Below are 14,223 nucleotides of genomic sequence, written 5' to 3' on the forward strand. Positions count from 1 at the left end.
GAAAATGAATCTGATTCAGTTTATCGTTAACCTGAAAAACTACCACAGATTTTCTCCAACACGAGTGGATTCTATCTTCCCAAAGAGTAGCACCTGCTGATAACTGTCAGAGAGGAACGTTTAGCTCCGTCTCTGCTTTGCTTCCACTGTCAGAGGGAAAATAAGGTAAGGGATTTTCCTTAAATCAGTTTCAGAAACTGTCTTCAGTGTATTAACTGACCAGCCCAGTGGAGAAGAAAATCCAAAATAAGATCTATTCTTGTTGTTCAGCCTTTCCACCCCAAACCTAACTGAGCTCAGTTCAACATCCAGGTGAGATTTGGAGCATTTTCTCATGCTTCTTAAACTGAGCTCCTGAGAAATGGCCCTCTTCTTGTCTCAGCCTGATCCGGGTAGAAGGTTTTCTTCTCCTCCCACTGTTCTGATCTCTGTTTGTCTGAAATTATCGGCTCTTCTCATAACAGCAAGACTCAAAAGAAAACTGGATTTGCTGATAAATTAGCAGACAGAATGTCAGAGATTTATCTCAAACTCAGCTCTGTATTCAGAAGGTTAATGCAGCTCTGTTACTGACACATTTCTGACACTCATAAGGTCTGACCTGCACTTATAATAATTAGTTTTTCTTCGGCACACTTCTACTGCTTCATAATTGCTATTGTTCTTGCCTCTGTTCGGGTGTTGGGGTTTTTCTCTGTTTACCCTTCAGCTGGAGAGGTGGGCAGAACCGTTCCTGTCCTCACCTTTTGGGTGGACCGCTCTTTTCCGGGCTTGCAGTTATGTTCCTGCAAATCATTGCTCATCTGGAGGTTTTTCTACTAACTTCAGGCTATGATTTTCTGTCATGCTGTTGTTATGTGTGGCCAGGTAATGGCACACCTGGAGTGTCTTGGTGTGCTTCTGTCTCCCTGCCCTCTCCTTCCTCTTTGTCGTCCTCCACAGGCCAATAGCCAGTCGGTAATCAGGTCGAGGATAAAGAAGGAGAGGAGGTCTCACTCTGGGGGGCAGCAGCTACATTGATGGTTTGCTTTCTTTTGATTTAATTGTTAATCCTTGTTTTCTTTCTTCTTATTATTCATCTGTCTTAGACGACAGAGTTTTTGTTTTTCCTATTTTAGTTTGTAATGTTAGTTTGAGTTGGAGACTGCCGGTAGTCCTGTTTTGTTGTTTTTGTTTCAGGTTATATTTGGGTTTTTTTCAGTAAGTGGGGAAAACGCAGGGTGGGACGGCCCTGTGTTTCCCCCTTTTGTTCCTTTTGGCCGGGGTCTCCATCTCTTTTTGGTTCATAACTTTATGGGTTAACCATTAACTTTTCTTTCCCCTTTTCCTTTTCAGTGGCAACTTTTAATAAATATCGTCCCTTTTTGCAAACATTGTGTGGCGTCCTAATATGTTATATGTTGTATGTTAATATGTTATGGTCTCATTGAGCCTATGAATTATTTCTATTTTGTGAGGCCGTAACACTTTTTTTTCACAGGTTTTTCTACCAACTTCAGGCTATGATTTTCTGCCATGCTGTACTATCTGCTAAGTTGGTATATTGGCCCCATTTTGGCTGTTTAGTAATCCATATTTCTTGCTTCCTCTCCAGCTCCATCTTCACAAACATTTTACTCACCTGCAATATGCATTTGCTTTGTCTCATGGAAATTTTATCCGGTGTAAAGTCTCTTCTCGGCCTCCTTCGTGCACATTACTGGAGTCGCTGCCTCCTCTGAAAACCCAGTCGTGTGGCCACTTTTCCCCGCTGCCTGTTGATACCCTCCCTTTCTGCTCGAACACTTTAGATTATTGGTAGGAAGTACCTGAACTGTGAAGAGGAAGGGGCAGAGGTAGAGAATATAGAGTTCAGAGCAACTGGGTAGGCCACCAGTGTAGCCACTCGTTCCAGCCTCCATCTGTTATTATAATACATCTTTTCAACTCATCCCCTGCAGAAGCGGTGAAACTATGACAGTCTTCTCTGCTCTGTTTTTATTAAGCCTTAATGTTGACTATAGCACGTTGATTTTAAACTGGTTTAATGAATAAACTGTGTGGAAACACTGAAACTGGCACAGTTCAAAGCACCTGTGATGTTATGGGGATGAACTGTCACAGGAAACATGAGCAACCTGCACACCTGTAAAAACACCATTAATGCTGAACTGCTGTTCTCCAAATGTATTTTTCAGGTACTGTTTAGCTAGTTTCAGCAACGCAAACTGCTGTCAGATTTAATATTTAATCTCCAGCTGTTAAAGTGACCGGAGCTGCAGCACACTTAAAACAGTTGGAGCATTATGGATTAAATAAGTATGATTTTATGGATTATTTAAGTATTTTAGAGGAGTTGAGGAGCTGAAACCCTGAAAACATTTCACAGAAGTACAGCAGCTGTTCTCCAACAGCAGAAATAAACCAATCTGAATACTTTATTTACATGTTACTGACTTCAGATTCAAAACGTGTATATTTCTGTGTCATTATTTCTTCTGATTTATTCATTTATTAGGGCGAGAGTTCATATGTGTGACACCCAGATCCATTCATGGAGATATCTGAAGATTTCAACCACACCTTTGTCTTTGTGAACTGATTATTTATCTTTATTTCCGTCTTATCTCATTTTGTTATTTAATTATAACACATAAATTAATACTGTGACAACATAATTTCTCTTTGGAGTTTAAGTATGATTGAATTACATGATTTTAAATTAATATAAATACAAATCTTTGCATCCTGTTTTTATTTAAAAGCATTTCAACATGAAACAAACCTGCTTTCAGTCTGAGGATCCTCCTCCTGTGACAGCTGTCGGAGGTTTTGTTTCTGTGCTTTTTCCACCATTAATGAAAACATCTCTTAGAAATATCAGTGTCGATTCCACACAAAGTTTTAAGCACATCAAAATTTAGAAGGAATCTTATCTGACCAAAATACAGGGTCTGAGCAGATTATTGTTGTCATCTACATGATGATTATAAAATGATAATATACTCATATCGCCAATAAAATGTGTTAATGCACTAAAAAGAAACACTAAATGTCGGATCTGATCTTTTATTACACAAAATTGGGCAGTGTATTGGATAAATAAGCCACATTGTGTCCAGAATGCACCTTTCTTTGTTCCTAAGTGAAACAGAAATGCTGGTCCTTGCTTTGTTGAACAGGCTTTTTTATTCAGTACTCACGAAGCACTCTGTGCAAGAATGTGTGTATGTGTGTGTGTGTGTGTGTGTGTGTGTGTGTGTGTGTGTGTGTGTGTGTGTGTGTGTGTGTGTGTGTGTGTGTGTGTGTGTGTGTGTGCGTGTGTGTGCGTGTGTGTGTGTGTGTGCACTTCAAAGAGCGCAGGACTCTCAGCTCTGACAGCTCGGCTGCACATCATCGCTGTGGTGAGATGACACAGAGGAGATCAGAACATCAGATGCTGACCTCAGCACCGCCCTGGAAGAACCAATCGGGCCCCTCACCTGCTCCACTTACAGTCACACGGTCCCCCATCGTCTCAAAACACAGCAGCACAGATGTGGGCCTTAACCAAACCAAAGTGTCTCATTATAAAACAAACAGTGGGTCAAAGTTAAGCAGCTCCCTGCAGACATGTTTATCTGCTGTGACATCATCACACTTGGATGGTCCTCTGCTGGCTCCAGATCAGCGCTACAGTCAAGCTAAAGACATGCTAACCACAAATAAAGCAGAACCTCGGGTCTGCGCCACAGCTCCCTGTCACTCTGGGTCAGATCCAGCCCATATCTGTGCATGCGTCACATTGCTGCCATCCAAATGATCCAGATGACTGACAGCCTGGTTGTATGTTCCCAAAGCTTCTCTCTGTGTTCCTTTAATCTTCATCTTGCTTGCTGTTCGATGTGGCCGTCAGCAGGGAATCTGGTTAGCTGGCTGAGACACATCAGTGTGATTAGCGTCCTCCCCTCGCAGGCCTCCTCACGTCCCACAGTTTTAGCGCTGGGATCGTTCTCTTGATTGACTGTGTGTTTTCTCTTCCCTCCTCTGGGATTCGTTGCAAATAGATCTCATAATTGACTGGCTCGTTCTTGGAAAATGAGCTCAGTTAATATTTAAGTAGCTCTGGTGTCTGGATGCAGCAGTTAGCATGGCACTCTGAGCTCCAGCGTGATTTGTGAGTCCCAAATGCATTCTTGCCCTTTAGCAGACATGTAGTTGACGTAAAGTGCTTCATGAGCTGAATGAAAGTCCTGCTGAGAGTAGAGTTCTGGTAGATTTCGCGTTGGAGGTTCAGGAAAGATTCTGAGCTATAAAGCAGGAAGTGGAACAATTGATCTGTCGAGTCGTTTCCTGATCAGGTGGACAGAGAAAGTGTTCATTTATTGGTGTTGAGTTTCTTCCACTGGAGCAAAAAGACACACGTTTGGTTGCATATTAAACCCAAAGTAATAAAATAGAGAAGGAACAAACTGATCTCAGTAGTCGGATTGTTGCTGTTGCCATAATAAGGATGAAAGCGGCCAGAAGTTACATGTTTATATGATCAATAAAAAATATGGGATTTAATTTGCGGCATAATTGAACAAATCTGTTTTCTAAGTATAACGAGCCCAGAGGCAGAACTTTGGATTAAATTATACATGTAGAACTACATTTTAGCATTTCACAGAACAGAATTAATTGTTCTGCTCTCAATTTTCTTTCACTTTCTCTGGTTAATGTTTCAGTTCCGACACAAAGCTCTCGTGGTAAAACAGAACTGCTTCCTCTCTGGTCACTTTTGGACAGACGGAGGTCCAATAAGGAGTCTTTACCAAGTTTAATAAGTCTTAAATCATCCTTTCATTAAGTCGGCAGCTGGTGTGTTTGTTCCTGCTCCATTCTGTTACTGAAAATGTGATATTTCTTTTGGATTTTTGTGTTTATGGACTTTTCTCCTGGAGTTTCTCCGAGTTTCTCTCATATTAAACCATATAAATCCTCTTTTATATGGATCTGTATTTCTGCATTCAGCTGCATGTTCACTGACACCAACTGTTGCTGCTAATCTGATAGTAAAACATCTGCCTCACGGCTTCACATCTGTCCAGTCAAACCCAACTGCTCGGTTACCATAGTAACTGGTTCGTGATAACACAGTCACCCCTTTGAAAATATTGTTGAGCCTTGTTGATGTCTTTCAGGTTTCGTCTTGAATTTTACTGCTAAATTTGAATTAAATGTGGAAAAAAAACTGGAAAACATTTGAAGGAAGTCTCAAGTCTTGGTCATTTGTTCACAAGTTTTATAAATCTTGTAGGATTTACTTTGGTAAATGCATATGGCAGGTAATGTTTAGTGGCAGTTAAACTTTGCAACAGACTGACAACATCAACAATTCATTATCATCTTTAACAGAAAAGATTAACCTTTTTGTTTTAAATGGATCTTTTTAATATGACCATCTAAAATTAACCCTCAGGAGTCTTTGCAGGTGTTGCACATTTTGATTTTTCAGCAACTAAAACACTTTTTTTACTGCACATATTCAGGCATTCTGTTGCTTTTTACTAGAAAAAGAACAGATTTACTTTATTTTCCTGGTATTTAATGTTAAAGAGGAGGAATCAAGCTGAACTGAGGTCTTCTTACATCATCAGCATCCTTCTGAGGACACATTTCTGTCAGAATATTTAAACTCAGACATGACGGATGAGACCCAGGACCCAGTTTCAGCTTCACTGATCACAGCTCACATCACTTTAAAAACGAGTCAAACCTTGATAAAAGAAATTGGTGACTTATTAAAACCAAGAACACTCAACTTTATTTGCTTCATCAAGAGACTGTCTGACGAATATTTTCCAACCAGATGGATGATTTCCAGCTATTTAAGTCTCTGATAATTATCTTTAAGTGAAGTTACCAGAGGTTTGACTCTTTATGCCACAAATTGAATACAAACTGAACTGATGCCACCAGCTGATTTAAATCAGCAGCTCTGAGCTCAGAATATAGCTGTCAGAAGCATCATAACCTGCTCACCGACAGCTGAGCTGTAACCGCTGGTTATTGTTTGAACAGTGAAGCTTTGAGGGAAGATAAAACAAAAAAAATGCATTATTTAACGAGCAAAATGATAAAAATCAAAGTGATTTCTACCTGTAATATGAACATGAGACTTTGACATACATCATAAGAAACAGACTTCAAAAGACATGAAAAGAGTATGAATAACAGGAGAAATACGTTGATCCCTGGGGGTTTCTTACCCGAGCTGCACGCCTTTATTGGAGCTCGATAGCTATATTTGAGTGAAGTTTTACAGACTCACAGCTGCTTTCTGACTATATTCCAACACACTTCACTGATTTAGGGCTTAAGAGGCTCTGCAAAAAACAGAGAAATACAGGGAAGAGAACAATATACTCAATTAAGTTTATTTATACATCACCAATTCATAACTGATACCATCTAAATGCATTTTAAAGAGACAATTACAAGTTCAATATCAGTCCAATTCAGTCCAAATAAGCCCAATTCATTAGAGTTCCAAATAATAAATAGATAGAAATAACCAAGCCAAGGAAGCCAAGAGATGAGAGATGAGAGATTCAATCCGCCATCGGGAGCATGAACGAGGTGACGATGGAAAGAAAAAACACCTCCATCAGAACCAGAACCAGGAAGCCTCAACCAGCTGGGGGTTGATGTTTAAAGTTTCAACAATTATAACAATAATACAGCAGTCCAACCCCGAAATAACACTCGCACAAACGCTGACCTCCTTCATGCTATTTTATTCCTGCTCTTTTATTCTCACACAGAAAATGATCTCAACTGGTTTAAAACAGATTCAAACTCAATTCAGTTTAATCCAATTAATTCAAATCAATATGAGTCCAATTCATACAGAAACAATAAAAAAGCAGCCGAGCTGAGTAACCCAACAGATTGCATTAAAACTTCTCTTTGATCCAATGATCTGAGCCGACTGCAGACAGAAAAAACTGCCTGTTATTAATGATAATAAAAAATTACAGTAGTAACAGATGCATGGAGCAGTTTTTCTGCTCTGAGACAGGATGTTCCTGATTTTAACAATATTACGAAGGTGAAAGAAGGCAGAAACCTGTTTTATATATGAGTCAGAGGACAGATCCTGGTCAGAAATAACTCCAAGGTTCCTCACTGTAGGACCAGAAGCTGAGGAAATACCATCCAGAGTAACTATATAACTACAGTTTCTCCCTGAAGCGTTCAGGTTCAAAGAGAATGACTTCATATTTATGTGAATCATCCAGGCATCAGTCAATTAGTCCAATTAAACTAACAGCTGATAAAAGATGAAACAGATCATAAGAGATTAGCTGTATATATACTATATTCAAGTCCTAATTTTCTCATGTTGAATTGGACAGATGAGTAATAAAAGTTAAATATTATTCTCTTGGTATCGATTAAGACTTAAAAAAAAAACATTTCTTGATAATTTACTGACTGGAATTATTCTTGAAAATATTCTCTTTATGCTCAGCTGATAAAATGATAAACTCGTAGTAATGTGACAGATCGACCAAACTGGGCAGATTTACATCAAAAAAGGGACCAGTTCTGCAGATAAATATGTTCAAATTCACTTTCTTATACCAACAAAGATCATCAAGGGACTGATAACGTCTTCAAGTTAATGCTGCAACACATGGTTTTACGAGCTGCTGAATTATGAGGTCTTCTAGTTTTTCACACACTGCTTCTATACTTTGAATAGAAGTGAATGGTGTAAAACATCAAGTGTCATTGTTCATTTAAAGACCCGGAATGGACCAGATAATTGTTAGTAGCATGATTGTGATTCTGCTGATCTATTATTAGCAACTGAAAGTGTTTAATCAGTGAAGACTGTTTAGCTGCTGACTTTATTAGATTAACTCCTACTTTCACCCCAGTGTCATCAGACTTTAGTTGAACTTTATGCATGTCTCCTCTTGTTTATCATGGTTCAGGGCCACGGACAGCTCAGGGCCACGGACAGTTCAGGACCACGGACAGCTCAGGGCCACAGACAGCTCAGGACCACGGACAGCTCAGGTCCACGGACAGCTCAGGTCCACGGACAGCTCAGGTCCACGGACAGCTCAGGACCACGGACAGCTCAGGGCCACGGACAGCTCAGGACCACGTCAGGACCACGGACAGCTCAGGACCACGGACAGCGCAGGACCACGGACAGCTCAGGGCCACGGACGGCTCAGGACCACGGACGGCTCAGGACCACGGACAGCTCAGGACCACGGATGGCTCAGGACCACGGACGGCTCAGGACCACGGACAGCTCAGGACCACGGACAGCTCAGGACCACGGACAGCTCAGGGCCACGGACAGCTCAGGACCACGGACAGCTCAGGGCCACGGACAGCTCAGGGCCACGGACAGCTCAGGACCACGGACAGCTCAGGACCACGGACAGCTCAGGACCACGGACAGCTCAGGGCCACAGACAGCTCAGGGCCACGGACAGCTCAGGGCCACGGACAGCTCAGGACCACGGACAGCTCAGGGCCACGGACAGCTCAGGACCACGGACAGCTCAGGTCCACGGACAGCTCAGGACCACGTCAGGACCACGGACAGCTCAGGACCACGGACAGCTCAGGACCACGGACAGCTCATAAAGTCACATGATTATGATGTCATTGAAGCTTCACGTCTGTTTATAAGAAGAATGAAAACATGCCGACGTTACCCAACAGATGCTCTCCCTGCAGCTTCTCTCCATCCCTCGGTTTCTGTAAAGGTCGGCTGCAGAACAGGAAAGCATGTGAACACAGTCCTGCCTGAAGCTAATTCTCCGTGCACGCCTGTCAGCGACCTCAGGACCAGGAACAGCACAGGTGGAAACACTGACTGAGATCTCAGCTCCAGCAGCCAAGAGACAGAGGAAACAAAACCTGGGAGCAAAACATGATGTTTGGCCGTAAAATAAAACACAAACTAGATTTTGGTGCCTTAATCAGCTGTTAATTTCCCACCGTAAACCTTAGTGAATCCTATACATGCTGGACTCTGAAAGGGGAACTCAGAAATGCATGCTATGCTGCATGCTATTCAGAAGCTAACTTATATCCTCACCTCATATCAGATGTTAGGTAATCTGAGATTACCTGATTAGTTCCTTATGATTTGGAGACACTGAAAAGCTGGTCAGGCATGTCACTTACTGCCTATTTTATAATGATATGTCTTTTAAAAAAGGAAAAAAGGGCTGAAAAACCCTGCCTGACTCCTCTCCAGCAGCACATGTGGCACCAGTTTAAATCAGAGCTGATGTGGTGCAGTTCGGCATGTGGCAAAGCTGGTGAAGCTGTTTCTGTGTCAGCATTCAATCCAAACATGATGTTTGGCCGTAAAATAAAACACAAACTAGATTTTGGTGCCTTAATCAGCTGTTAATTTCCCACCGTAAACCTTAGTGAATCCTATACATGCTGTGCTCTGAAAGGGGAACTCAGAAATGCATGCTATGCTGCATGCTGTTCAGAAGCTAACTTATATCCTCACCTCATATCAGATGTTAGGTAATCTGAGTGTGTTCGTGATGCTGGGATAAAATTTGTACTGAATCAGTGATTTGGAGACACTGAAAAGCTGGTCAGGCATGTCACTTACTGCCTATTTTATAATGATATGCCTTTTAAAAAAGGAAAAAAAGCACCATGTGAACAGGGCTGAAAATTGCATTTTCATTGGCGGGCGGCTTAACTTCATGGTAGCAACATGGAGGGTGGCGTCCTGCTGAAAAACGCTGCCTGACTCCTCTCCAGCAGCACATGTGGCACCAGTTTAAATGCATATCAATGAGGGTGACGCGGTCAGGGCTGATGTGGTGCAGTTCGGCATGTGGCAAAGCTGGTGAAGCTGTTTCTGTGTCAGCTTTCACGACGCATAATCAGTCGCCACGCTGCTGTGTAATTCTGAGTGCTGCATATCTCCACCATATTAAAGTGCAGTAACGTGAGGGGGAGTAAATGCGAGTCTGCGCAGCAGGAGGTGCTGCGAGGAGCTGCAAACTGATCGAAGCATCCTTGAGATGAGATGTAATCAGACACCCCTGCAGTGTTTATGTGCGAGATAGTGAGGATTTGTGTGAAGTACTTGAAGATTCATCCTTGTTAAAGCTCTGCTGCTGCGCCTCGAATCGAGCACGATCAGCTCCCCTCTGCCATCACACGCCTGCTGTCAGATCACACTGATCTTAATGAGTGAGTGTCCCTGCTCTGAATGTTAAACCCCACATTTACAGCGAGTCGGGGTGCAGAGCCCCCAACCTCAGGGTGGGATCGACACACTGACTCAGGAAGTGATTTTCCTCCCTGACAGGAAGAGACAAAGTGTGAGAAATGTGTGAAATTATGTTGTCCAGAGAGGCTGTAACCCAACATTAGTGCTGCTTTCACAGCTCGGCTCCTCATACTGCCCTCAGTGGAACGGATGATTGACAGCTACCCATAATTCCCGTTAGAGAGAAACGTAAACAAGACAAACGCTGTAATGGCAGCAAAAATATGTGATATTAGCAGCGCTGAAAAACGGAAGGAAAGGATAAAGGTAAGGCTGGACAGCTGGAGGTGTGACGCCTTTTTGGGGTTTTTTGTCGGTTTATTCGTGCTGTTAGCAAGCCTCAGAAGAAAAGGAAAAGAAACTGTGAATCAACACTTTTCAAGATGGGAAAGAAGCAGTAAGAAGAATCTCATTTTTATTGATACACTGCTTTACTTCAACAGGAAAACGCTCTAAGATGGTCCATTATTTCTATTTACATTCACCATCAAACAACTGCAACATAGAAAAAAACAAACTACTCCTCAAAGTAAACGAGTGAAAATGAGAATTCCAGCCAATAATGTCTAATTGTTTTCTCCTTAAACAGGGAAGCATCTGAACAACCTTTTAAATCAATATGTTGATGATTCCAGAGTTTGACTCCAGCAGCTGAGAAACACATTTGCTTTAAATCGGTACGATCTCTTTAATGTTTGAGATCAGATTATTTTCCTCTTTTGCAGGTAACATGAACAACTTTTGCAATATTTAGTTTTTTGCTTTAAACATGATGAATAACATCTGCAGTTCTATTATATCTTTAAGTTTCAGTAAAAACAACTTATTAAATGATCCATCATGTTCTCTAAATTCAGCTTCTGATGAGATTAAATGAGATTAAATGAGTTTCTGCTACTTATATACATGTCAGCCCAAACTTCCACACAGAAACTAAAATAAGGCGATATAACTGAACAGCAGAACATCCTCATTGTCTTACAATGAAAAACATACTTAATCTTATTCAGAATGAAGATGCTTTCTGATACTTATTTTTTACATGTGCTCTATGAGCTCCAACAACAGCTCACAGAAACCTTAACCTTATTATTAATACTAATACTTACTATCAATATTATCACCTCCAAGTGATCATTTAATTTTTTGTAGAAAACACCACAAATTAATTTTTTTCCAAATTTAACGATAACTTATTTACATAAAACCAAGATTGAAGTTAAACCGTTTCATTTCAACGTTATTGGATAATGTTATTAAATTATCACCTGAACAAAATAAGTTTGTATCATCTGCAAACAAGATAAAGTGTAAGATTTCTGAAACCTCAAATGTTTTAATATATATATAAAAAAAAAGAGTTTAGGCACCAAAACGGAACCTTGTGGAACCCCACATGTTGACTTTCACTCAATAAGCTGTTGTTTTTTCGATAAAACTACCTAGTTGCCCGAGTGGCTCAACTTAAGATGTTTAAGTTTAACTGTAGCCTGTTTTGCTCATGAAGTCTTATAGATCTTAGTGTACCTAAAAGGTGAGGAATCTCTTCATTGTAGTTTGACAAACTAGGGGCCCCCAAAAAACATCTTGTTTAGGGCCCCCACAAAGCTAGAAACGGTCTTCTGTTCCACTGCCATTGTCTCATGTGAACTGTGTTCTTCATGCTGAACACATCAGATCTGTTCCACTGTCACTGAGACCTTCAGCGGTAACATCTTCACTTTATTCATAGACTTAATATATGGAAACATCTTCTCAGTGAAAGTGTGTGTGAAGGTGTGTATGTGTCTGTTTGTATCAAGATCAGAGAACTTCAGCTTTCCTTTGTTCCAGTCCAGATTCACTCTGATCCTCCGAGGCTTCTCTGGTACTGAAAGAACAGTGAATCCAGCTGGTGGTGACCATGCTATGTATTCACCTTTATAGAGCTCAATTATCCACAATCCAGACTCTATGCTTCCCTTCCTCTTGACAGACTCTGCTTTCACACCAAGATCCCAGACTGCACTGTCTCCAACCTCAACATCCCAGCTGTGAGTCCCTGAGTTAAAGCCCTCAGAACTCAGGACAGAGAAGTTATAATCAAACCTCTCTGGATTATCAGGAAGGTCCTGTTCCTCTCCTAAACTCACAGCGGTCAGATCCTCAGACAGGATGAGCTCTGAACCAGCAGTGTTTGGGTCCATAATGAGAGGAGTGTAGCAGACCATGTCCTTCATCTTGTTCCAGATGTTGAAGGCCAGGTTGCCCAGATGTTTGGCCTGGTCTATCAGAGCTCCTGAGTGCAGCTGTGGATCATCCAGCAGGGGGCAGCGCTGGACTCTTTCCGCTGCAGCCTTGTAGTGGTTCAGGAATGAGACGTCTTCAGCTCTCAGCTCCTCCTCTGTGGCTCTGACTGTGTCTGAAAGAGCTGCCATCTCTCTGCTCAGAGCCTCCATCTTCTCCTTCATCATCCCACTCTTCTGCTCCTCTTCCTCCCTCAGTGCAGCCAGCCTGGCCTCCTCTTCCTCTGCTAAAAACCGGCGAAGCTTCTTAAACTGCTCCTGAATCTGCGTCTCTGTGTGTCGGGCCTGGACCTTAATGTGTTCTGCTGTTTGATCAAACTTCTCTGTAACTTTCTTCTGGAGCTCCAGTTTCTCCTTTAAGGGTTCCAGAGATTTCTGAAGCTCCTTCTTGTGTTGTCGTGCAGCTTCATCGATGGGTCTGATTCTGTGGTTGGTGTGTTTCTCTGAATCTCTGCAGATGAGACAAACTGGCTGCTGATGGTCCAGACAGAAGAGTTTGAGTTTCTCAGAGTGCAGACTGCAGAGAGCCTCTGAAGCTCTCTGATCTCTGTCCTGTATGAAGGACTCACACAGATTCCTCAACACCAGGTTACAGGGTGGTTCTGTCACAGATATTTTCCTACAAACTGGACACTCTTGTGTTGGTTTCTCTCTCCACCAGCTCCTCAGACAGTCTCCACAGAAGCTGTGGCTACAGGACAGACGAACTGGATCTCTGTAGATGTCATGACAGACCGAACAGCAGAAATCTTCCTCTGATCTGGAAGCCATTTAGTCTCTGAGTGAAGCTGAAAACAGCAGACAGAACACAGTCAGCCATGGCTCCCCTCCCAGCTCTACTGACTTCCTCAAACTGAGTGTTTGTGGTGTTTTTGGTCAAACTCACCTTCAGTGTGTGGAGTGTGAGCAGCTTGAAGTTTCCACTTCTCTCTCCTGCAGCTGGACTCACTCAGAGGAAGCTGTGAGTTTGGTCTGAAGCTGAATCTGATCGTCTGTGTGTCTCTCTGTAGTGAAGAAGAATCTCTGACTGTTTCCTGCTTCGTCTCAGCTGAGTCAGGTGGAGCTTAAACCTGTTAGACCTGCTGCCTCACCTGTAACTAAGGTGTGTTTCATTCCATGGCTGCCAGCAGGATGACATTCATGACTTTATCTGCACAGTTCAGAACAAACTCTATGAAGGTTGTGAAACATTTAGTTGTGATGCAGCTCACATTCAAACTGTTAAAAACAAGAATCAGCAGCTTAACTCACTCAGAGGAAGCTGTGAGTTTGGTCTGAAGCTGAATCTGATCGTCTGTGTGTCTCTCTGTAGTGAAGAAGAATCTCTGACTGTTTCCTGCTTCGTCTCAGCTGAGTCAGGTGGAGCTTAAACCTGTTAGACCTGCTGCCTCACCTGTAACTAAGGTGTGTTTCATTCCATGGCTGCCAGCAGGATGACATTCATGACTTTATCTGCACAGTTCAGAACAAACTTTATGAAGGTTGTGAAACATTTAGTTGTGATGCAGCTCACATTCAAACTGTTAAAAACAAGAATCAGCAGCTGAACTCAGCAGCTTTCCCTTCTTCCTCCAGTGTGTCGTCCGTCATCATGGAAACTTTCTCCAGGAACCTTTGGTGTGTTCCAAGGGACCAGGATCTAAATTAAGTCCTCAG

General features: G+C 42.1%; 1 protein-coding gene across 1 annotated transcript; it reads right to left on the bottom strand.

Annotated features, from left to right (window-relative positions):
• Positions 1–11,926: 11,926 nt before the first annotated feature.
• LOC140302855 (nuclear factor 7, brain-like) lies at positions 11,927–13,723 on the bottom strand. The gene is made up of 2 exons (XM_072381370.1): positions 13,454–13,723; positions 11,927–13,355 (listed from the first exon to the last, which is right to left on the bottom strand). Exon 2 carries the CDS (start codon positions 13,336–13,338, stop codon positions 11,956–11,958), a length of 1,383 nt encoding a protein of 460 aa, XP_072237471.1. The 5' UTR covers positions 13,339–13,355; positions 13,454–13,723; the 3' UTR covers positions 11,927–11,955.
• Between the last annotated feature and the right edge of the window lie 500 nt (positions 13,724–14,223).

The sequence above is a fragment of the Leuresthes tenuis genome, unplaced genomic scaffold (assembly GCF_036924035.1).
Source record: "Leuresthes tenuis unplaced genomic scaffold, fLeuTen1.0.hap1 SCAF_3, whole genome shotgun sequence".
NCBI classification, from domain to species: domain Eukaryota; kingdom Metazoa; phylum Chordata; class Actinopteri; order Atheriniformes; family Atherinopsidae; genus Leuresthes; species Leuresthes tenuis.

Coding starts and splice junctions, on each gene's coding strand:
- LOC140302855 (XM_072381370.1), bottom strand. CDS start 13,338: ATGGCTTCCAGATCAGAGGAAGATTTCTGCTGTTCGGTCTGTCATGAC.